General features: G+C 34.4%; 1 protein-coding gene and 1 pseudogene across 5 annotated transcripts in view; both read left to right on the top strand.

The window, feature by feature from the left end:
• Agtpbp1 (ATP/GTP binding carboxypeptidase 1) overlaps positions 1 to 25,136 on the top strand; it is a 176,994-nt gene that overhangs the window by 73,416 nt on the left and 78,442 nt on the right. For all 5 annotated transcript variants that reach the window (XM_048331509.1, XM_048331495.1, XM_048331502.1 and 2 more), the window contains 2 exons: positions 9,706 to 9,803; positions 14,129 to 14,245. In XM_048331509.1, the coding sequence (XP_048187466.1) occupies positions 9,706 to 9,803; positions 14,129 to 14,245 (215 nt within the window). The remainder of the gene's footprint in view (positions 1 to 9,705; positions 9,804 to 14,128; positions 14,246 to 25,136) is intronic.
• Positions 24,485 to 24,585, top strand: LOC125341297 (annotated as a pseudogene).

Below are 25,136 nucleotides of genomic sequence, written 5' to 3'. Positions count from 1 at the left end.
CTTTTCTTGCTCAAGGCCAGTACACTATCACTGGAGTTAAAGCTCTACCTCTAGGTTTTTGTAATTTTTTGGAGATACGAGTCTCACAGATTTTCCTGTCCAGATGGCTTGAATTGCAGTCCTCAGATTTCAGCCTCCTGAGTAGGTAGGATTATAATATGTGTGAGTCAGGGGCTGGGAATATGGCTTAGTGGTAGAGTACTTGCCTAGCATGCATGAAGTCTTGGGTTCCATTCCTCAGCACCACATACACAGAAAAAGCTGGAAGTAGTGCTGTGGCTCAAGAGGTAGAGTGCTAGCCTTGAGTAAAAAAAAAAAGCCAGGGAAAGTGCTCAGGCCCTGAGTCACAAGCCCCAGGACTTCACACCCCACCCCCCCCAAACAAAAACAAAAAGTGTGAGCCAGCTACTGGTGCCTGGATTTTTTTTTTTTCCAGTCGTGGAACTTGAACTCAGGGCCTGAGCACTGTCCCTGGCTTCTTTTTGCTCAGGGCTAGCTAGCACTCTACCTCTTGAGCCACAGTGCCACTTCTGGCTTTATATATATATATAGTGCTGTGGAATCCAACCCAGGGCTTCATGTATATGAGGCAAGCACTCTACCACTAGGCTATATTCCCAGCCCCCTGGAATTTTTTTGTAATAGTTATTGAAATGGGAAAGAGAAAGTATCTGGGTTAATATACTGCAGTTAATTATGAGGCTGAGTTATAGTATATTTAGTTACTTGAATAAACTGACCTTTTCTTCTCTAAAGTATATTATTCTCTCAAAACACACTATGTTGTCACAAGCCCTGGTACTGTCTGGTATGACACTGGCTGAATTGATGGGTCCTCCATCTTAGCTATGGTAGGTTGGTGTATCTCTCAGGGCTACTATTTTGGTGCCCTACTTACAAACCATGAATCTGTTTTGAGAATGCTCTCATCCCCTCAAATATTCTCAGTGTTCCCAATGTTGGGTAGGTAGTGCATCCTTTCAGCTTGGCTCTCCAAAAGGACTGAAAGAGACATTTAGAGATGAGAGCTATATTTCCATCATTCTGGTGAGTAACCAAGCTAGCTGATGGTGTTACTTGCCATTGATGCCTCCTAATAGATTTTATTTAGATAAAAATTGTATTATTAAATTTGAGATTTCTATTTTAAATATTTATTTGGTGATAAATGACTATACAGTATATTCTCTGAAGGTTTTTCTTTTCTTGTTTTTTTTTTTGCCAGTCCTGGTCCTTGGACTCGGCCTGAGCACTGTCTCTGGCTTCTTTTTTTGCTCAAGGCTAGCACTCTGCCATTTGAGTCATAGCGCCACTTCTGGCCGTTTTCTATATATGTGGTGCTGAGGAATCGAACCCAGGGCTTCATGTATACGAGGCAAATACTCTTGCCACTAGGCCACATTCCCAGCCCGTCTCTGAAGTTCTTAACTCTGCAATTTGTACTTTCATCTCAGCTGGAGATCTGACTTTGTGCTTCTGTTCCTGGGGACATTAATTTCCAATTTAGCTGAAATTTGCTGCTGACAAGTTGTTTGTTCTTTTTTTTTAATTAAAAAATGTATATTTCTTTTTTCCTGACTTAGAAGACAGACCTAACTGGTGAATGTATTAATGAAAATGCTTCTATTTCAGAACCAATCTTATACAGTTGAGTTTTTACTTTGTAAGCTGTGAATATGAGTGTGCCAACAGCATGCACAGTAACTGTAATAATATTTAAATAAACATCACTGTGTCTGTATTACAGAAATGTTATAACAAAGGTAAAAATAACAATACATTTCTGCATGATAAAAAAATAACTGATTACAAAAGACATTCTCTCATGGCTTCAGCAGTGAAGAAATGGAATGATTATTTTAGTATTACTGTTAAATATGTTTAACTGTGTTTACAATTTTGACTACTGTTTTTCCACTAAATGTTGTTTAACTTAAAAAAAGAATTTCTTTAATATTTTTTGGTTACTTTTTTGAAAAATATTAAAGTCCTTTTATTTTTATATAAATACTTATATGAAATAGCGTTTTAAAAGCATTTTCAAGTAATTATAATTAGCTTTGTAATCCTGATAGTGATATATTATTGTCCTAGGCTTGACTGTAATTAATTATGGCAGTACTGGGATTTTAACTCATGGCCTTGTATTTACTAGGCAAGCATTTTACCCTGTTAGTCATACTTCTAGAACTTTTTGCTTTAGTTATTCTCAGACAGGTTCTTGTGCTTCTTACCCCAGTTTTAGACCATGCCACTCTGAGTAGCTAGGATTACTGTTATGTAGAACCGTATCTAGCCTATTGAATGAGAAATGGTCTTACTGACTTATTTGCCTAGGCTACCCTTCAACTGTAATCATTATGTCTCCGCCTCTCAAATTTGTTAGATTACAAGCATGAGTCATTGTACCTGGTGTTTATTTTAAAATTGAATATAATTTAGTTGGCACAAAATATCAAAACATGAATAGAATCTTCCTTTTAAAAGGTTAAAAGTGTAAGACCTAATGTAATGTTGGCCTTATGAGTATGATAGCTAAGTAAATGCAGTCATTTAATTCCTTCTTTCCTTTCCATTTAAATTTCTATTTAAAAAATAAAAAAACTTACAAGAAATGTATCCAATGCCTAATGTATGAAACTGTAACCTTTCTGTAAATCAGTTTGATAATAAAAATTTGAAAACAAAAAATAAAAAAAACTGTATTAAATAGCCAAATAAGATAAGAGGGGCATCATCATGAAAAAACAAAAGAACCTACTATACGTTTAGTAGAGATATGAGTAGACTGATGAAGATTCAGCATTAAGTCTCTACTCTCCCTTGGAGAGATGCAGAGTGTTCTTTAAATTGAGATGCCTTTCATAGTTAATTTGAAGAGTCAGTCAAGAGAAGGTAGAATTAATCTCTTTCCCATTAGCATACATTCATCTCACTTTTTTTTTCCTTTGTAGTATTGGAGTTTGAATTTAGGGCTCTGATTCTTACTAAGCAGGTATTCTCTCCCACTTGAATTGTGCCTCCAGCACTTTTTACTTTATATATTTTTCAGTGTCTTGCAGATTTCCCCATGGATAGCTTCAGGCTGTTTCTCCTACTTATGCTTCCCTATGTAGTGGGGATCACAAGTGTGAACCCCCAGGGTGCTTTTCTTACTGATTGAGAAAGAGTGTCTTGTAACTTTTTGCCTGGGCTCACCTTGAACTTCTCTCCTCCCGTGTGGGCTAGGATTGTAGGAATGAGCTGATAAGATTGGCTGGAGTGTCTCATAAATTTCAAACTAGGATTAGGGAGGTGTAAATATTGGGCATTTCAGTGGTGGTCCTAACTAGGAGAGAGAGAGAGAGAGAGACAGACAGACAGACAGACAGAGACAGACAGAGACAGAGAGACAGAGAGAAATGCGAGAGCATATGCGTGTGCTACTGGTGCTTTTCTATGATGCTTGCTCATCATAATCCTGGAAGGAGGTAGAACAAATTTCAAATAGTGTTCTTTTGGTTGATGCTGAGATTAATAGGCAGACACACCTGACTAGAAGTGTATTAAATTCTCCTGACCTTGGAAGAAATGAGAGAGGTGGTATTTTTCTGCTGGCTTGTTTTCTGTGTGCTTCTCATTCTTGATTAAGATGGGAAGACTAATAGTAACTATATGATAAACATGGAAAATACTGTCATTCTGTTTTCCATTATTCTCAGGTATTTCATGTGTCATAATCTTTATTTTCCTCAGCCAAAATGTTATGTTCTACTAAGATAGGTATGATCTAGTTTTACTTATATTTCTGACACCAGACTCATACCAACCAATTCTCTACTTCTCTGGATACCAAATGGACATTCTCTTAATTAGTTTCAATTCTATTTCTGACCTGCTGGCTATAATGTTGGTGGAGAAGTTTCCAGCTCTGATCAGTGTTGATTATTTACTAACAGCTTACATAATTCAGGAACACTGTGTTTACATTTATTTGTTTACTATAAAGGATATAGTCTGGCACAAGGGGAGGAGGTGTATAAGGTCAGGTATGGGAGAAGGCTGTGGATCTATCAGGCACACAACCCTTCTAGCACCTTGATGTTTTCGCTAACTCAGAAGTGCTTTGAGCCTCATCATTTAGTTTTTATGGAAGTGTTATTATATAGGCATGATTAATTAAATCATGAACTATTGGTGATTAAATCAACTCCGAATCTTTTTTGAGGTCGAGGAGAAGGGTTGCAGTTACCTTGAGATTTTAGCCACCAGCCTACATCTTCAGAGTATCTAGTATCCTACCAAGAGACATCTCATAGAACAAAGTGGTCTCTTGTCAGTTCAGAAATTCCAAGGGATTTGATTGAGGAGTGGTGTTCCATGAACTAGAGACCAAAATGGAATATATGTATTTATCACAGTAGGAGTGTTTTTTGTTTTTTTTTGCATTTTGTCTTTATCCATTAGCTTGCCTGAGTCATACCAAGTGAGCACTTAGTATTTGTTTAATGGATAAATCTAGCCTCAAAACTTACTCTCTTGGATATCTAAAGATAATGAAACAGACTTAGGATTCCAGAACCTTTATTATTGCTATGTGTGAAAGTGATACATTCTTAGATATTTAAGGGGTACAGAAGTATATTACACAGTACCCTTCCTGAAGTGATTATGCAGTATATTAGTCTAGCTAGTCAAGTGATAATGGCAAATGTCAAGAATGCAAAAGACACAGAAGAGTGATTGCATTAAATTTTATAAATGGTAACTTATGATCCATATCAGCTAATCATTGGTAAAGAGATAGATAATGTACAGTAATCATTAAATGAGTCTTTCACACAAATAAACTTTTCTAAAATATTGTTTTTATATTTATAAAATGGTAACTATAGAAATACATGTTTTCAAACGTAAAAGTGGCATCTAGAACTAAGATACTTAGACTGGGTACCTCCATCTCTAGGAATACATAGATTGGCTCACAGACTGAGCACTGATGCTCTATATAAATAGAGAAAATGAGTCCATCACTGCTATATGAAAGCAAGAAAATTCAGAGATGCACAACACTGAGAGAACTAAATACAAAGCAGAAACAAAGCAACTCAGATTCAGTAATAAGAAATCTAAATGGATAAAGTAATCCTATTAAAAGACAAGGAATCATATTGGACAGAAGAAAAAGTCCATCTAGCTGATACTTTTTTTTATTGTAGCCCTAAAACTGCAGAATGGAAAGCTTGAAAGTATATGTGTGTTTTTTTTCCCAGATCAAATGAGGTGAAAGGTATTACATTACTCACAATATAGGTACAGATTGAAAAAAATGTGTAAAACAATCAGTAAAGGTTATTTTATCCAATTTAAGTAATACATGTGCCTAATAATAGAGCAAAGATAAGTAGCAATCACTGAAATGACAAAGAAAAATGGATAAAAATACAGTGTCCTCTTTATCCTTGACACATTGGAGGAGGTGAAAGTTGATCTACAAGTGGTTGTTAAAGCTAACACCTGCTACTACATTTGACTATATGATGGAAATGGACACTATTTCAGTAAAATACAAGTAATTAAATTTTACTTAAGTAATGAAAAAAAAAACCCTAGAATTGAATGTGAGATCAAGTTTCTTCAGTGAAGAAGACAAGGGCTGTTGACTTTTATTTGACAGAGCACAGAGAAAAGGGGAACTTTTAGAAGCTAGAATGCAAAACTTGGATAAGAAAAACCTGAAACAACCTACAGTTGAATATAATTTATCAAAGTATTTATAAAAGTCCTAAAATACTAGCAAATTAAATTGAGCAGTTTTTACTGAAGAGGACACCTAGGTCATTTAAATTCACTGTAATATTGTGACTTTAATAAAATTTATTATCAGTAGGACAAAAGAAGAAAACAAAATGAATGTTTCAGTAAACTCCATGATGAGATTTTATAGAAACCATGTCAATTTGAAATAAAAGTTGCTAAGGAAACCAGAAATATTTTTGAACAACAATCTCAATATTAAATATCAAGAACAGTAATGGAATGTTAGAAATTGCATCTCTTGACCATTTTTATTTAATACCAATTCGAAAGCTTTAGTTTAATTAGCTAGACAGGGAAAAGATAAATCTTTAACAGTTGAAAAGAATGTGATATATCAAAAATCTGTGGACATTATTACTTTTCTATAACACAGAAAACCCAAGGGAATCAAGTATAAAACATGGTTTACACTCTAAGAAATGGGGTAATCTAGAGGGGAGACTATAAATGTGAATAACAAGTATTTTGGTGTTACTATTTTTGTTGTTGTTGTTCATTTGTTTTTAACTTTTTGCCCTGGGATTTGAACTCAGGGCCTTGTGCTTGCCAAGCAGGTATTCTACCACCTGAGCTTTCATTACGTTTGTAATGGGGTTTCTCTTTTTGCCTGGGCCATCCAGGACTTGAGTCTAGCTATTTAGTCTACTTGAGTAGATGAGATTACAGGTGTATACTACCACACCTAGGTTTTTATTGTTTGAGATGAACTCTTTGAGCCACCATCCTCCTGATCTCACACTCTTCAGTAACTAGGATTACAGGAGTGAGCTACTACACTACACTTTTCCATGGTTTTAATGATATGATTAGACAGTAGTAATACTTGGTATCAGTCATGGTATAAAAATACCATTTGATCTTGGGAATAAAAAAGAATGTCTCAGACAATCTAAGTTATACCAGCATTTCATGTCTACAGTATGAACCCACAGGAAAATGCCATATAAAGGAAATAGTTGAAGGCTTGACTAAGAGTTAAGACATTTTTTTTCCTCCGAAGCTAAGCTTTTTCCTCCCATGTTCATGCAATCATTTTTCCTGTTTGCAATAGATTTTTTTTTCTAAATTCAGTCCCTTAAGTTGATTTTCTTCAGGTATCAGTTTCCTCCTTGTTTATCCATGAATAACTGCTCTTAGGACTTAGGTGTAAATAGAGCAGGTTACTTTATATACTAATATTCTTAGTTCTTTTGCTACCTCCAAAAAGGAGTTTGAGGCCATTTGGTCTCTGTATTTTAACAGCGTTACTATTACAGACTCAGCAAGGTCACTCAAATAGTCATAAGCATTTTTGTAATCTCTTTGTAATAGCAGTATGTATGTATATATATATGTGTATGTATGTATATAAATGCTTGTGTAGCAGTATGTATATATGTATGTTTGTATACACATGTAAATGATCTATATATATAGCATACATATATATTCCTTTAATACTCAGAAGAGCAATATAAGTAGATATCTTCATTTTATAGTTGAGGAAATTAACAATGTAACCTGACTTGGTCAAAATCAGATATCCAGCAAGTTAGGGAGCCAGGCTTTGAATTCAGGAGTCCTGTCTTCAGAGCCCTTTTGCTACACTGCTACAAGACAGAGAGATATTTGATTTTATTTCTCCCATCATATATCCATTCAGAAGATAGGCTGATGGTCCCTGGCCAGAAGATCTATGTTGTATTAGGGTGTTTTTTTAAACTTCTATGGTAGTTTCCATGGGAATGTGAAAATAGGAATGAGAAAAAATGGAGAGGACAGTTTTCTTTCTAAAGAACACGACCTAGAATTTATATTTATCACATTGTATCATATAGCATTGGGCAAGAATTGTACAAATTTATGGTTATCACTATTGCAAAGGAGGCAGGAATCCCTGTATCTAAAATGAAGATGTTCTAGTACTAAAAGCCAAGAAGAGCAGAACTGATACTGAGGGAACAGTTGATAATCCTTGCTATTAGTCACACTGGAAATAGGAGTCATATTTTAGGAAAACATATGTCTCTCTGTATCCATTCTTACACTTATATTTTATTGTTATCTTGGTTATACTTATTTTATATTTATATTCATATTATATTTACTTATTGTTACATTTTACTGTTATCTCTGAACAAGTTCAGTCACAATTCTTCATTACAATGGACAGGTACATTATTAGACATGTAAAAGAATGTCAAAAGGTATCGTCTCAACAAGGACAGTCAGTTTCAGTTTTGTAACTAAGTTAGAAATCCTTTTTGTGTCATACATCTATCTTTTAAGGTAAGTTTTATTTAGAAAATAAATGTTTATTTTCTTTTTATTAGTGTTTATGTACAAAGTAGTAGGTTTCATTTTAAAATTTTCATGCTTGTGTATAATGAATTTGATCATGTTGTCCTCTCCTGCCCAATAATTGACCCTATAGGATTGAGTACTGTTGCTTAATGAGAATCTTAAGTATTTTTTTCTGGTCTTCTCTCATCTCCCTCATATCCATGGTCCATGTCCTTTGGCATTTTGTTCCATGAGTTTTTCTTTAATATGTAGTCTTCATTCCCATTATTGTTTGATTGATCCAGACCTTTATTGACTTTCCCGCCTATTAGTTATTTCACCAGTTGTACTCACACCTGTCAAATTCAGGCTGAATCAAATCATTTGTCTTGTGAAATCTCACGTCTTCTATAGGTTAAAGATCTAAACTACTTGAACTGCTATATTATATCCTTCACTTCTTCATTTCTATTTTCCATAAATACTTTCCTAACCACCTTGTATGGTAGGATTGTTTCTTATTGTTCAAAGAAATCTCCTTTAGTATTTTTATTTCCTCTTCTTAAGGGCTGTACTTTCTCACCATTATGTTTGTATAGCAGTCTCTTAACATTTTTCAAGATGCTGCTGTGAAATTTGAAGATGTGATCAACCCCTAGGCCCCAACCAGTTTGCAATTAGTTATTGCATTTCTGGTTTACCCATAGCATTTTGAAGTTTGTGCCTTCATTAGCATCTATTTTCTTTTCATAATTACTGTTTCTTGCTTTCTGTTTTATTAATAACACCTTAATAAATGCCAGTATGCCCGAAAACTGGTGTATGGCTCATGCCTGTAATCTTAGCTACCTTGAATGGGGACAATCACAATTTTAGGTTAGCCTAGACATACACAAGAGCCCTTTTCAACCAATGACTGGGTGTGGCAGTGTGCACATGTCATCCTAGCTACATGGGAGGGAGTTGAGATAAGAAGGATCATAGTTCCAGGCCAGCCTTTGTAGAAAAATCTGAAAGACTCCATCTCAAATGGAAGCAGTGTGATGTGATGGCGTGTGCCTGTCATCCTAGATATAGTCAGGAGCAGAAAATAGTCAGTTTAGGTGGGAAATGACACTCCAAAAAAACAAAAGCATTGAAAAATTGGGCACAGGGTGTGGCTTATTAGTAGAGCATGTGCCTAGCAAGCAGAATGCAGTACCTCCGTTCCCAGTATACAAAATAGTCAATATACATATAATACAGTCCATGGCTCATAGTCCTTGAAACAAATAGGAAGGGAATTAAAAAGGATTGAAGGGAGTTACTGAAATTGATCATAAATAGGAAACAAGATATTTTATTCAGACTGTTAAAGCATAAGAAATTATTTTGTTTACAACTGAAATTATTATTTTACAAGACACTTAGTTTTTTTATAGTGGTTTCCAAAGTTTAAAGCACTTTGATGTATTTTTTCAGAGGGTTTTCAGAAGCTGGGATAGCCTTAGAGACGTTTTTAGTAGGCAATCTCACTTCTTATTGGCAATTGGAATACTATGTTTACATATGGCATGTGTGCAATATATGTAACATTTTACCTTTGGATGTGCATGTTGTAGAATGCTTACCTCTGACCTACTTATAGCACATTTTGTATCACAGTGGATGACGTAGTAGATGAAAGTGATGACAACGATGATATTGATTTAGAAGCCGAAAATGAAATGGAAAATGAAGATGACCTAGATCAAAATTTTAAGGTTAGTACATTTTATTATCATTAGCCAACTTTATATATTATATGCTTCAGCTATAAAACAAAGATTTGGTTAATAGCCATATAGTGGAAGGTTAATTTTTTGTCTAAAACATTTTATTATGGATGATTATGGACTGTAAATGATTGAAGAATGAATTTTGCTTTAAATCACTGGTCTGAAAGGTGATTTTTTTTCTCCTGACTAGATAGATTTAATCTAACTCTCTAACTTTGATTTCTGATGGCACTGTAAGATTTGAATTCAGGATTGCATGCTTGTTAGATTTATGCCCTATCACTTGAGCCAGCCTGACTTTGATTTTGAAATCTAAGGAAAGTGGCTTAATATTCTGTTGTGGCAACTTACTACAAATGCACTGTCTTTTGTGAACAATCTTTTGAGACTATAAAAAGAATAGGAAAACATAGTATAGCTAATATTTTTCTTTCCTTTTGGTTAAGAGCTAGTATCTACATAATAATCCTTAAGTTTTAGTTAATTGGAAAAGAAAAAGATGTTTATTGAATCAGAAAAAATGTTTACTGAATTGAGAAAATACATTTCATTAGATGTTAGATGAAAGAGGCAGGTGAATTTTTAGGATTTTATGGCATCTCTAGAAGCTTAGAGACCGTTACTTATTGGTATTTATTTATTTAGTCATTTAATTTATTTAGTGTTTTCTATACCATTTGGAGAAAAATTGTTTCTACTTACTTCATCAGCTGTCTAGCTTATTTCTTGGTTTTGGGAGAAAGGAGGTTAATTTGACTGCTGACTATCTTTTTAAAAAAAATCTTGGGGCTGGGGATATAGCCTAGTGGCAAGAGTGCCTGCCTTGGATACACGAGGCCCTAGGTTCGATTCCCCAGCACCACATATACAGAAAACGGCCAGAAGCGGCGCTGTGGCTCAAGTGGCAGAGTGCTAGCCTTGAGCGGGAAGAAGCCAGGGACAGTGCTCAGGCCCTGAGTCCAAGGCCCAGGACTGGCCAAAAAAAAAAAAAAATCTTGGAATATTGCTTTAAAATTAAAATTGGGACACCCTGAATATTTGACTTGCCAGAATCCAAGATACAGGATGATAGCTGTCCTAGTAGTAGATATAAAAGCAATTTAATTACCACCAAACTTCATCAACTAAGGCATCTTTTTGCAAATTAGTCCAATTATTGAAATTGATGTCTTCATTCTAGCGTTAAGGAGGAAAAAAGTGCAAGTTTGGATGGTCAGGGTAAGAACTGTAGGGTAATAAAAATTTTGGTTGTGAAACGAAGTGAAAGAAATGTGAGGCTCTAAATATTTAAATTCTCCATGTAAAAACGTTACTTTTGTTATAGGTACTATTTCAAAAATAGATTGGATTCCTTGGAAAGTATTTGAGGATAGAATTTCCAGATGAATGCCAAATTTCTCAGATAAATCTTTATCTTTAAAATGCTTTATTTTGACAAATGGTGATTAAATGTATGAATAGTATTCACTAGATACTATGTTAAAAATATTTTGGTGGGGATGGTTGTGAAGAACTGGATGACAGTGAAGGAAGGGGTGACATTGTCCAAATAGAAATGTACCTGACTTATTAAACCGTAATCCCTCTCTGCATCACTTTTTTTTTTCTTCTTCTTCTTTTCTTTTTGGTACTGAGGATCAAACTCAGGATGTTGAATTTGATAGGCAAGCACTTTGCCACCGAACTTCATCCCAGCCCCACCTGGATATAATAACAATAAAAATACTTAAAAAATTAACAAGGTTCCATTTTGCTAGAAAACCTTTCTTACATGTTTCATGTTCAGTGTAATACATTCTTGTGTCTCAGGATTCTCATTAACACTATCTGTTGTGATAATTGCAGATATAAAGGGTAGATATTGATGGGGGAATAGAATTCAATAGGAATTACAACAGTTACGTATTTTGCTGCTGGAAAATTGTGAATGTATGCATAAATATGCACTCATGTAAAGTGTAAGATACATGTCATGTACCATGGTCCTTTACCCATCGCATATCAATATAGCCATAACGTTGTCAACTCCATAAGTGTGTAGTGATATGAAACTTTAATCGGCTTGGCCATCTGTATTCCATTATGTCACTTGATCGTAACAATATTTTATATAAGATAGTCTTCTCCTCTAAAGCCTGGACCTCCACCTTCACACATTGCTTTTATTTGTCTCATCTCTTTAGCTTCTTTTAATCTGAAAGGTTCTTTGCTGTGACGTTGCCGTCTTTGAAAAGAGTTTTTGGCTTGCACTAGTCACTGGGGTATCAGGGAGAGCTAGGATCAGAAGTCCATCTGGTAAAGTTCCACTCTCTTTATCAGGAAGAGTAGTAGTTTTCCTCAAGGGTTATTAAGTTGTTGGCTTTTTAAAACTGCTGAGCTGTATTAATTTCCTTTTTCTTTTGCCATGGTCTCTTTCTCTTGCTGGCTTATTGAATTTGGACTTTCTTTACTTTTTCCTACGTTAGTCTGAATCTCATGAGTTCTGTCATAATTCAGGTATGTTCCTTCTGCAGTATAGTGGGCATTATAGTACTTTGTGTTTTAATGGATTTGTAGGTTATGAAGTGCTTTTTCCTCACCATAGTGATTTAATTTTCTTTGCCCCCAGATTTTTCATTCTAGATTATTTCTGGAAGAGACTTGGAGTTTCTAGAAGGCTCATCTTCAGATGGCCATAACGTTTAATGTGTTCTTTGTTCCTTTAACTTATAGAAGCATATTTAGGAGTCGCAGGCACACCTGTTTTCTTTGTGATAGGTTTATCAGGAACCCATCCCTTCTGTTTCTTCTCAAACTTGCTCTACAGTCAAGCTCTCAAATGTTGCTAGTTTTCTTTCTCCACTTGCCTATTGTACAACTTTTTAAAAGTTTTTTTAAACTTAGCCACTATATAAGGCTGTATTTTCACAATGTAATACTAAACATTAAAGTAGTATGTTTAGAGAAAGAGACTGTGTATGTTATTTAAAAATTTTGAATGTATTATATATTCTATATTATATATTCTATTCAATTTTAATAATGTTATGTATATCTTAAAGACGGATTTACATATTTATATAATAATAGTTACATAATGGAGATTAATATTACTCAAGTAAAATTTAAAAATTATGTGCCTCTGTTAAACAAATAATAGCTAAATTTCCAAATATAAAATAATAAATATACTGTATTTTTCTACTTAAACTCCTAGTTAATATGTATAAATAAAGTCAGATACATGTATGGAAAGCTGAAACAGTCAAATAAATTTTCTTTAAGATTGAAAGATTTTTGGTATTAAATAAAAAATTTCAAAAATGAGTTTCAGTTAAAAATTAACAGGTAATTATATTCTCTCTCTTCAACCATCTCTGAAGGTAATGATGAGTTTGTATTTGTGTCAGGCCAGTTACTGAGGATGCTAGAAATTAGTATGGGCACTAGGTGAATTGACCATTGTTCTTTTGTGACTGGTTGTGTCAACTTTCCTCTGGAGAGATTCTGGACCAAATTGACTCTGGATGCATATCCTTTTATTTTTTTGGTACATATCTTTTTTATTTCAAATAATTGTATATTAACTATTTAGGAGGGGATTTCATTGTTATATTTGCACACTTGTTTACACAGTATTCCAATTAGTTTCATTTCTTTTATCATAATTCTTGCTCCATTCCTAAAAAACAACATCCCTAAACAGATTTTCTTGTTCTACTTTTATTGTTGCAAACAATAAGTATTCTTAAGCTTTATTGCCTTTTAATATGTGTAACATGAAGATGTGAAGATTGATAAAACATACAAAGAGTTAATCTTGACACAAGCTGTTTGTCTCAAGTAGATCAAATACACTACTATGTTAAAAAACCATAATGAGCCAGGTGCTGGTGGCTCATGCCTATCATCCTACTCAGAGGCTGAGATCTGCAGATCACTGTTCAAAGCCAGTCTGGGCAGGAAAGTCTGAGACTCTTAACTCCAATTAATCACCAGAAAACCAGAAGTGGTGCTCTGTCTCAAAGTAGTAGAATGCTAGCTTTGAGCAAGAGCACTCAGGGACAAGTCCCAGTCCCTGAGTTCGAGCCCCATGACTGACAAAAAAAACAAAGACAAAACCTGTAATGAAAATAAAATTAAAGCCAACAACATTAGCACCAAAAAGAATAAAAACACAGTTGGATTTTTTTGCTACAATTAATGCAACCTGTGTTTAGTGGTTATTCTTTTATCTTGTGTAATTAATATTTTGGCACATTTAAAATAAAAATATATTCTCTAATTTTTGTGTTTTTTAAAAAACTAATGGTGTGCTGTTTTTATTTCAGAATGATGATATTGAAACAGATATTAACAAATTAAAACCTCAGCAAGTGCCAGGGAGAACAATAGAAGAACTAAAAATGTATGAACACCTTTTCCCTGAACTTACTGATGATTTTCAGGTATAACTATAGAAAATTTTAACTTTTTATATGTATGGATTTTGCTGAAAAGTTCTTTTATTTTTCAATAGAGCAATAATCACTTTCTTACTAATAAAAACATGAAACTACTGTTGCCTTTCTGAGTAACATTGGATAATTTTGTCAATATTCTAAGCTGCAAATTGCTTATTTGTAAATTGAGGGAAGATGGAAGTAGCTTTTAAAGTTCCTTGTCTCTTTTGGTTTATCACTTCAACCTGGTGGAATTTTTTTATTCTGTTTTATATTCTTTGCAATGATGCTATTAAATGTTGATACAATCTTTTCTTTTGTTAATTGTCTTTCGATTAAGGGTTGGTAAATACTAGCCCTTGACAAGTATGTGTGTGGTTAACCCTCCCTTGCTATAGTTTGCTATATATACCAACAGGAAAAAAATGGAAGGATGGTAGTTTGAAGTCTTCTAAATCTAAGTTGAAAACGGGAGGTTGACAGTTTGAAGTCTTCTAAATCTATCGAAATTGATTCATCAGAAAGGTGACTTATTAGCATTTCTTATTTTCATTTATTACTGAGACAGTTGACTGCAGACAGTTGACTGAATTTTTGGCAATTAGATTTGATTTTTTATTCTCTGTTGCTTATTTGTGGTGGATCCTTTGGTAATTGGAACTACTCAGTATCTTAAAGTGTGTGCTTGAACTAGGTAATGTCAGAGTTTCGATTAGAGTTTTGCTGCAAACTTTCTTGCTCCCCAGGTTCCATTCTACTTGCTTAAAGAAAAAAGACTTTCATGTGAAGTTATGCTTGAGGAATATACAAACCCTGTCTGGTTAGGGGTTGCATGTCATAGTTATAAAGCTATAATATTTTAGATTTCTCAATGGGAATGAGTCTTGGATCCAGGAGAAGATGAAGTGTCCTTTTCCCCCTGTTCCTATATGTTGGTATTCCCTAGAGATTTGAATTTGTTGGGAGTTACTTTGGAACTAGGAACCATAGAGGGAACTTAGGGGAGTGATAGTTGTCAGGAAAAAAAAAAAAAGGAAGGAAGGAAGGAAGAGAGGAAGGAAGGAAGTACAGATTAAAAGAACAGAAAGAGGCATTTGAGAAAGCCATTCAACCTTGTAGGAATTACTTGGCTGCTTTTTTCCCCCTTGATAGTGAGACTTGAATTCAGCATCCCCTTTTTACTTGAGTTTTTTTTTGTGTGTGTGTGACATAAAGTTCTCACATTTATGCTCAGGCTAGCCTGAATTCAAATCTTCCTACTTATGCTTCCTATGTAGCTGAGATGACAAACTTGAACCACTGTGGCCAGATTTTCTGTTCAGATGGTGCTTATCAACTTTACTACTCTAGATCTCTACCTCAAAAGAAGCTAGGATTATAGGTGTGAGAACCACAGGTGACTCTGGCTGCTGTTTTTCACTTGTGTTCACCTAAGACCTATCTGAAGATAAAACTCCATTGATGACAAATCTAGGCAAGGGGTTTGGGCAGAGTTTTTTTTTTTTTATGGATTGATGTATTGAGTAAGTTCAATAAACAGATAAGCAATGATATAATAGGCAAATGCAAATATGAGGATTTTAGATTTTTTGAGTAAATTCTTATTCATTAAGAATAAAATACTGTTATTTTCCTGAAATATAGAGCTGGATTTCAACAGAACTTAATAAAGTAAGGCACAATGTTTAATAAGTAAAAATTTACATAATTAATACATGATTACAATGTTTTGATGTCTTGGAGGGGGTAGGAAGTATGCAACATAGTTTAAATATTCTCTTAAAGGAATTTACCATTATAAAGTAACATTTAAATTTGATACAATAGGGCTGGGGATATGGCCTAGTGGCAAGAGTGCTCGCCTCTATATAAGTATGCAACATAATTTAAATATTCTCTTAAAGGAATTTACCATTATAAAGTAACATTTAAATTTGATAAAGTAACATTTAAATTTGATACAATAGGGCTGGGGATATGGCCTAGTGGCAAGAGTGCTCGCCTTGTATACATGAAGCCCTGGGTTCAATTCCCCAGCACCACATATACAGAAAACGGTCAGAAGTGGTGCTGTGGCTCAAGTGGCAGAGTGCTAGCCTTGAGCAAAAAGAAGCCAGGGACAGTGCTCAGGCCCTGAGTTCAAGCCCCAGGACTGCCCCCCCCCCAAAAAAATTGATACAATAAACTATTTTATCTAGAAAATAAAACTTTATTCTTGAATTATATTGCTGAATTACACTATTTTTTAATGTTAGGCTTTAATTATATATTTAATTCAAAAGATTTCGAATATAGAAATTAAGAAATCATCACAGTCATCTGACCAAAGTAAAAGTAAAATGAATTTTCAGCATCCTCTATTGATACTTTGAAGTCCCAGCCTTTATGAATAAAGTTAAAATACTGATTATTCTAAGGGTTTTTCCTATTACATTTTTGTTTATCACGAATACAAAATGGGATCAGAATGCACCAAACCTCAACATAAGTCTCTATTCAACTACTTTAAAGTGACTGTTGAGGATAATACTCATTCTCAGTAACACATCAAGGTTAATCATTAAGATCAGTGAAGCTAGGGGCTGGGGATATAGCCTAGTGGCAAGAGTGCCTGCCTCGGATACATGAGGCCCTAGGTTCGATTCCCCAGCACCACATATACAGAAAACGGCCAGAAGCGGCGCTGTGGCTCAAGTGGCAGAGTGCTAGCCTTGAGCGGGAAGAAGCCAGGGACAGTGCTCAGGCCCTGAGTCCAAGGCCCAGGACTGGCCAAAAAAAAAGATCAGTGAAGCTGACTGGAGGTTGGGGCAGAGTATTGACTATTGCATGTCATATGTAATTATGCACATATGAGAATATATGTATATGTATTTATTTATTTGGTGTTTACAAGTTACCTTTTCTTTAGATCATAAGTAGAATCTTTAGATTTCCTATGTCCTGGGCATATAGTGTCTTATCCAGAATAGGGCTAAGCTTAGTGGTTTCCTACATGGTGTCCTAATATTATGAGGAGCTAACTTTTTCTATAGATTGGCTGTTTTTGAGCATTTTCTTACTTTCAGGCTGACTAGGTGTGGCCTGAGTTGGATTGTAAACATAGATTTCTTTGAATGTAAGAGCCTTTTAAAGGTTCTGAGTTACTCATTGTTTAAGTCAAAGAAGCTACTTCAAGTAACTATTTCAGGTAGCCCACATTTGTTAATGCATTGTGTATTTTATTACTAAGTTTTATAGAATATTTCTGTAGTATGTGTTAAAGAAAACAGATTGTCTTTGTTGTATAATTGGACTCATTTCTAATTTAGTTGTGCTGATATTTGATTATCTTTCCCATTTTTAAGTTTGAGAAGAATTCATGCTCCTGTATACTTCAGTCTGTTTTTGAAGTATATGCTTGAATAATAGGTAGAAATATTTAAGTGATGTTCTATTGTGGGTTAGAAAGATGAATTGACTCAAGATAGGAAGTGTTTGAAAGGACTTCATTCAGCCATCATTGTACCGTTCATTTCAGTTACATCTTTTCCTACTCAGATTTGCCCATTGCTTTCATAATTATTGAAGTTTAACATAAGTGGAAGTGTTTGCATCCTGTACTTTGTTTCCAGATGTTTAAGGCAGTAGTAGTCAGTGGCCAAATAGAGATAAAATGAATCTCATTTGAAAGCAACATACAATATTCTTTGAGTGATTATCAATAGGCTTTTAGAGCATCTTATCATGACTTTTAAAGCTATGATTATTTATTCATAGTGACAACTGTAGTTATTTGCTCTTGTTTCTCAAAGGTACAATATTAGAAGAAACAAACGTTTTTTCTCCACAGCTTTTACCACCCCCAACCCCCCACATGTGTTGTGGTAACATGAGGACAGTTACCATATGGAGTTTCGTTATTTTTCTTTGCTTTTCCCCTTGTTTTAATTTGGATTTAATTTCTTCCTCTTTTTCTTTTTCCTTTTTGTTGTTCATCATGGGGCTTGAACTCAGGGCCTAGGTGCTGCTCTTGAATTGCTAGTGTTCTGCCATTTTGATCTACAGTGGCAGGTCTGTTTTTTTTTTTTTTTTTTTTTTTTTTTGCCAGTCCTGGGCTTGGACTCAGGGCCTGTGCACTGTCCCTGGCTTCTTTTTGCTCAAGGCTAGCACTCTACCACTTCACCCACAGCGCCACTTCTGGCCGTTTTCTATATATGTGGTGCTGGGGAATTGAACTCAGGGCTTCATGTATAAGAGGCAAGCACTCTTGCCACTAGGCCATATTCCAGCTCTGGCACTTGTGGTTTTTGAGTGGTTAATTGAAGATAAGAGTGTCATGGGGACTTTGCAGCACTGGCTGGCTTGGAACCTCAATCCTCAGATGTCAGTTGCTAGAGTAGCTAGGATTATAGGCATGAGCTACTGGTACCCAGCTATGGATTTAAAATTTTATAAAAGTTATTTGTGGAAAAAATTTAAAGAGCCAAATAAGTTGTACAGATAATTATCTTCCTTTGTGCTAACTAGTTTCTATAATCACCTTTAGCATATTCACCTTTTAAAATTAGGGTTTGAATTTAATGTCTCACACTTGTATACTTGATAGTTGGCTATACTATTACTTGAGCCACACCTTCTGCACTGATTCTGGCTGGCTATTTTGGAAATGGAGTCTAGCAAACTTTTTTGTATGGGCTCCCTTGACCTATGATCTTCCAGATCTTAGCCTCCTGAGTAGGATTACAAGCATGACTCAGCAACTAGCATAATTTTTTTCTTCTTCTTATTGTTTTTTAGAATATGGTTTATTTTTAAATAATATGTATAAAGTGCCAAATTTTGTTTCTTGTCCTTTTCTTTTTGTTCTTTTTGTATTTTATTAATGTAAATATCCGATAACGTTCAGCTTCCCCCCCTTTTATTACGCATTTCTATGTTTGTTATAAATTTACCTTTAGTGTTTTTTTTTGTTATTTTATTGTATTTGTACAAAGGTGTTACTATTTAACAAAGCAGTTTATGAATACAATATAAGTTGATTAATGTTACCGTTTCGACACCCATCCCCCCCATGCATTCATTCCTTTGTAGGTAATACATTGGATTCTTAAGTTCATTTTCCCCACTGTCTCCTCCTTTGTCTGCCTCTTTCCCCTTGACCCCAGCCCACCCCTTTGGAGCACCTGCTTCCTGATGCTTTATTTTTCTGAACTTTGATTTTGCCTTTCTAAGGACTTGCACTATTGAATTCTCATTTGAATCTATCACCTTTCAGCTAATACATTTGTATACATTTGCATAGCACCCAGTGTATTTACTTGTAAGTTTATAAGCTAAATCTAGCTTCTACATATAAGGGAAACCATGCATACCTTGTCTCACTGGGCCTGACTTTCTTTACTTAATGTGATTTTTTCCAGTTCTTTCCATTTCTTTACAAATGGTACAATATCATTTTTTCTAATGAATGAGTAGAATTCCATTATGTATATATACCATAATTACTGTTTTAGTAAATTAGAGCACTTTTGAGGTTAGTATTTTCATTACCTTTTAGTTTCATTACCTTTCACTTTATAGTAAGATATTGTGGTACAAGCACATTGTAATAAGAGGACATGATATACTCTGTCATTATAATGTTTTGCATCTTGTTTTTTTTAATCACTTTGAATAGTATTAAATTGGTTACTATTCTTGAAGTGTTTAGAATTCTACAGTTGTTATTTGTATAAATTTATTTGGACAAGATATTTGTACTCAGAAATTTTTTATGTCTATGGATTTCTACTTGTTTTCTCAATTACAAAGAAATATGTTGAGGCTTTGTGTGTGATTGTGACATATTTCTTTTCAAGGTCTGCTAATTTTAGTTTAGTTATATATCTTGCCAAGGCCTATTTATTTTGTATAAATGTAAATTGAGCTTACTTCCTTTTGGAATGATAAATTATGAAGTTAGTATGTTTATATCTAACTCTTGAAGACAAATGCATTTGAAACAAAAACATTTAGTTATGTTAATTTTGTTTATTTATTTATTTGCCAGTCCTGGGTCTTGGACTCAGGGCCTGTGCACTGTCCCCATCTTCTTTTTGCTCAAGGCTAGCACTCTGCCACTTGAGCCACAGGGCCACTTCTGGCTGTTTTCTATATATGTGGTAATGGGGAATCGAACCCAGGGCTTCATTTATACGAGGCAAGCACTCTACCACTAGGCCATATTCCCAGCCCTAGTTATGTTAATTTTACTTATTTGCCTTTTTCCTTTTTTGGGGTGTGTGGGAGCTAGTCTTGAGGCTTCAACTAAGGGCCTGAGCACTGTCCCTGAGCCTTTTTGTTGCTCCCCCACTGAGCCACTGCTCTACTTCTGGATTTTGGGTGGTTAATTGTAGGTAAGACTCTCATGGACTTTCCTGCCCTTGCCTTTTGAACAGAAATCCTCAGATCTTAGCCTTCTGAGTAGCTATCAGTAGAGTTGCCACCCATACCTGGCTGCTGGGTATCTTTCAAAATTTTCATACTTTTCAATTCTCATTAGTTCTGTATATTTTATAGAGCATATAGTTGAATTTTTAAAATTAAGTCTGACTTTTCTCCTTCAATGGAACATTTAGATCATTTACATGTAATTTTAATATTTTGGGTTTATATTATGAGATTATGTATTTCATTTTTTTCTTGTGCCTTCATTTGGACTATTTTTTTCTTACTTCACCCCTGAGAAGCTCTGCAGTGTTGTTCTGTTTTATTTCAATCAAACCTTGTTGAATATACTTGAAGCCTAAATTTGAATATTGATGTATATGCAGAAATTCTAGTTAGTCTTTACATTCTGTTAATGACATTCTTTCCTCTTTCATTGTATGATGAGTGGCAGCACAATTCTTGAACTGTGATCATTTCTCAAACCAGTTTTTCTGTTTCCAGAAGAAAAACTTAAAAACAACCATATCTATTAGATTCACTGTATTAAATTTAGTTATTTGTTTACAGCATACTCCTTCCTATTTTTAACACTTTACAAATTTTTATATTTGCTTACTACAACTTTTATCTGGAATTATTTTCTTTTGTCTGAAAAATGTGTGGTCGTACATATACTATATCTTACAATCTCTTCTTTAGCTTTAAAGTATCTTTATTTTGTATTCTTAAAAGTTATTTTTCCCTCTCTAGCTACCTTTACAAAGTCAGTGTTATTGAAATAGAATTTATACACAATTAAGCCTAATGGATTTTGACAAATTTCTATAGATCTGTTTTGACTACTACCACTCCAGTCAAGACACAGAATTATTTTCCATCGTCCCACACTATTATTTGTAGTTCTTATCCTGCTCATTTCCTTCTTAGCCAACTACTGGTCCTTGGTGGTTAGTTTTGCTTATTTTAGAATTTCTTATGAGTGGTATCATACTATTAGTCTTTAGTGTAAGACTGTTTTTACTCAATTTATGTATTTGAGATTTACCTACACCGTATTACATGTTAGTGGTTCTTTTATCAATTAGTAGTTCATAATGTGGGTATTCCACTATTTCTTTATTCATTTGTTGCTGAATATTAGTTTATTTGTAGTTTGTACTAACATAAATTGGTACTAACATTTGTATATAAAACTCTAGTGGAAATACTGTCTTCGTTTGTTTTGGGATAAATACGTCTGAGTGAAATTGCTGAGTTGTATAGAAAATACGTATGTGTTTTCACTTAATCAGAAAAATGCTTTGGTGGCTTTTAAGATAAAATTTTGACTTTGTATTTTTCAGTTTCCCAGAAATGAAGATGTGTGTGTGTGTGTGTGTGTGTTTGTGTTTGTGTTTGTATATATATGTGTGTGTGTGTATTTTCCTCTTTCAATTCCTGTTTGGAATTGGTGTGTTTGGATTCTTTAAGTTGTTTTCTTATAGAATTGGGAATGCCTCTTGTCCTTTCTTCTGATTTTTTTTTTTTTTTTTGCAGTTCTAATTGGTTGGAGGCCTTTCATGTTTCCATGCTTTCTAACTTCTTTTTGGCACTGCTTTCTCTTTCTTTATGCTACATTTAGTTTATTTCATCAGAGCAATTTGCCAGTTACCATTATTAGGGTTTGAACTCCGTTCTCTCATTCTCTTTTTTGGATTCACTATGTACTAAACTTTGTAGATTGCTTGTGTTTGGAGATAGAATCTCCACTGTAGCCCAGGCTTGTCTTTGCCTCTGCTTCCTTAGTGCTGGGGTTGCAGATAATGTGCCACCATGCTCAACTGTGTCTAAAGCATTACCTTTCTTACTCCCACTTTCTCTTCTTTTTTCTCTCTCTTTCTCTCTCTCTTCTCCCCTCCCTTCCTCTCTCCCTCTCTTCTTCCCTCCCTCCTGCCCTTCCTCCCTCTTCTTTTTCTTCTACCATATTTACTGATTTAAGTATGAAATATTAACTACATTTTCTTTATAATTTTGTTTGCGAAAATTATGTAGATACTCTAGTCTTGTTGTTGTTGCTTTTGACAGGCACTGTTAAATTCTTCCTTGAAGGTTTTTGGAACACCTTGATAATGTGAATTCAGGCTTGCAAATCCATGTGATGTGATAGCAGGCTTTTGGTACCAATTTGTGAGTAGTAACATTTTCCACCATCTTAGTCCTAAGGCTTAAAGAGTTGTTTTCCCTTATCCTTGATTGTTTTGTGGGAGGGTAATTTCTAGGACTGAATGTTGGAGGGTTCAATCTTTGGTAGGGTTTATCTTAGATTAGCTTTATCTTACAATAGTTTTGGTTTGTCTCCTTCATTTTCTTTGAGGTGAAAATACCCAGGGTCACCAGGTTTGGCAAATATTTTTGTAATGTGAACTTCAGTCTTTTTTTAAAAAGTTATCATAGAAATAGCATAGGATAGAAGATTATAAAACACAAAGAAATGGAATATTTTGTGATTTTTTTTATATTATTAAAACCTTTTTGGGCTGGGAATATGGCCTAGTGGTAGAGTGTTTGCCTTGCATACATGAAGCCCTGGGTTCGATTCCTTAGCACCACATATATAGAAAAAGGACAGAAGTGGCTCTGTAGCTCACTCAAGTGGTAGAGTACTACTAGCCTTGAGCAAAAAAGAAGCCAGGGATAGTGCTCAGACCTGAGTTCAAGTCCCAGGACTGGCAAAAAAAGAAAAAAGATTTTTTAAAAACCTTTTTTTTTTTTCAAATACTAGTTAAACTATATATGAAAATGAATAGCAGAGAGTAAAATTAGGGGTCAGAGTCCTTATAATGTAAAAATGTCACAGCTTCCGATATATTGATAATTTCCCAAGTGTCTTGGTTTCTATTTAACTAATAAGTAAAAGAGAGCAAATTTAGTTGCTTTATTTACAATGATCAGACTCAGTTTAGCTCCAAATTATCACACCCTGGAATTCTCGATCAGAGCTACAAAAATATGAGCTCAAATATGCCATCCCAAATAGAAACACCTTAAGTGACACTTTGACTAATGATATAGATATTGTAATAAAATCAGTACACTCATGCCTGATGTTCATTTTCATGGAAACATCTCTTCATTTAATATTTGTCCTTTATCCTTGCTTTCTTAATATATTTATTGACATACTTAAAATATCTTAATATCTTATATAGCAATTGTAAATATTTTTTTTCTGGATAGTACATAGCCCATCATATTTCCTCCAGCTGGTGTTTCTATGAAAATTTACTTATTTCTTTTCTCTTCATGCTTCCACTATCAGTATGGATTTTATGGGGTCTAATGTGAATTATCTTTGAATCCTTTGTTTTTATATGATGAAAACTTGACAGTCCCAAAGAAAAAGACCTTTAGTTTTTACTAAATTAACCTAAATTAAAAGGTAAATTGCAAATCCAGAAAAACATTTGCAAAAATGAGTTATCTAGAAGGTGTGTGTGTGTGTGTGTGTGTGTGTGTGTGTGTGTATATCTCAAATTTACATGGATTTACGCAACAAAAAAGAGATATGTTGCAAACAAATTACTTGTGAAGAATTGCTAGCGATTAACAAAAGTATGGAAAATCACTTGCTCTTTTAGTAGTTAAAGAAATGTAAATTAGAATAATAGTAAATAATATTCTTTAAATATTGTAGAAAAGTTTTTTGTTTCTTTTTTTAAAAGCCATGTGCAATCTATATTGGCAAGACAGCATTTGGAATCTTCACATATGTAGTTGCTGTGAATATACATTAATCTGAGAATTTTGTGAGTGCATCAGGAAAGTTTATATTAGGCTTTAAAATTGAATGTAGAGTGCTTGCTTCAGCAGGAAAAATACTAAAATTGGAATGATACAGAGAAAATTATTTGTGTCCCTGCGTGAGGATGACATGTACAATGAGAGCATTCCATATTTTAAAGCCAGGCCCAGGTACAAAAAGGGAAGGTGTTTTCTTTGATGTATGGATCATAGGACACCAAATACAAGCTTCAATGAAAGCACAGAGGGACATATGCTTAGATATAGAATTTAGTGTATGCAGCAGTGAAAGTATAAGGAGTAAGCCTTTTGAACAACTAATAGTTTCAGGAAGCTAAAATGAGAGTGAGTAAGGTGGGGAATTGGGTTGGTGGGTGGAGGAATGAATGAACAAAAATGAAACAGGGAAGAAATATAACCTGAATACCCAGTGTGTATATGTGATAAAGAAAATGTGAAATGAGTCTGGAGAAAAGGAGAAGATAGGATGGGAGTGAATAATGGAAAGAGATGACTACCAAGAAGAAATGCTGGACAGTGAAAAATAGACATGTTAAATTGAATCCCTCTTGTATAACCTTGAAGTTGAGAAAACAAAAAACATATAAAATCTGACATGGTAATTCCACTTTGGTGCATAGGAGATCATTCTAAGGAAGCAAAACCTTTGTCTTGCAGCGTTTTCTATATCAGTAAAATTTTATTAATG

The sequence above is a fragment of the Perognathus longimembris genome, chromosome 1 (genome assembly GCF_023159225.1).
Source record: "Perognathus longimembris pacificus isolate PPM17 chromosome 1, ASM2315922v1, whole genome shotgun sequence".
Classification (NCBI taxonomy): domain Eukaryota; kingdom Metazoa; phylum Chordata; class Mammalia; order Rodentia; family Heteromyidae; genus Perognathus; species Perognathus longimembris.
Note: the sequence above shows the minus strand (reverse complement) of the source record. Positions and strands in the feature narration are given on the sequence as shown.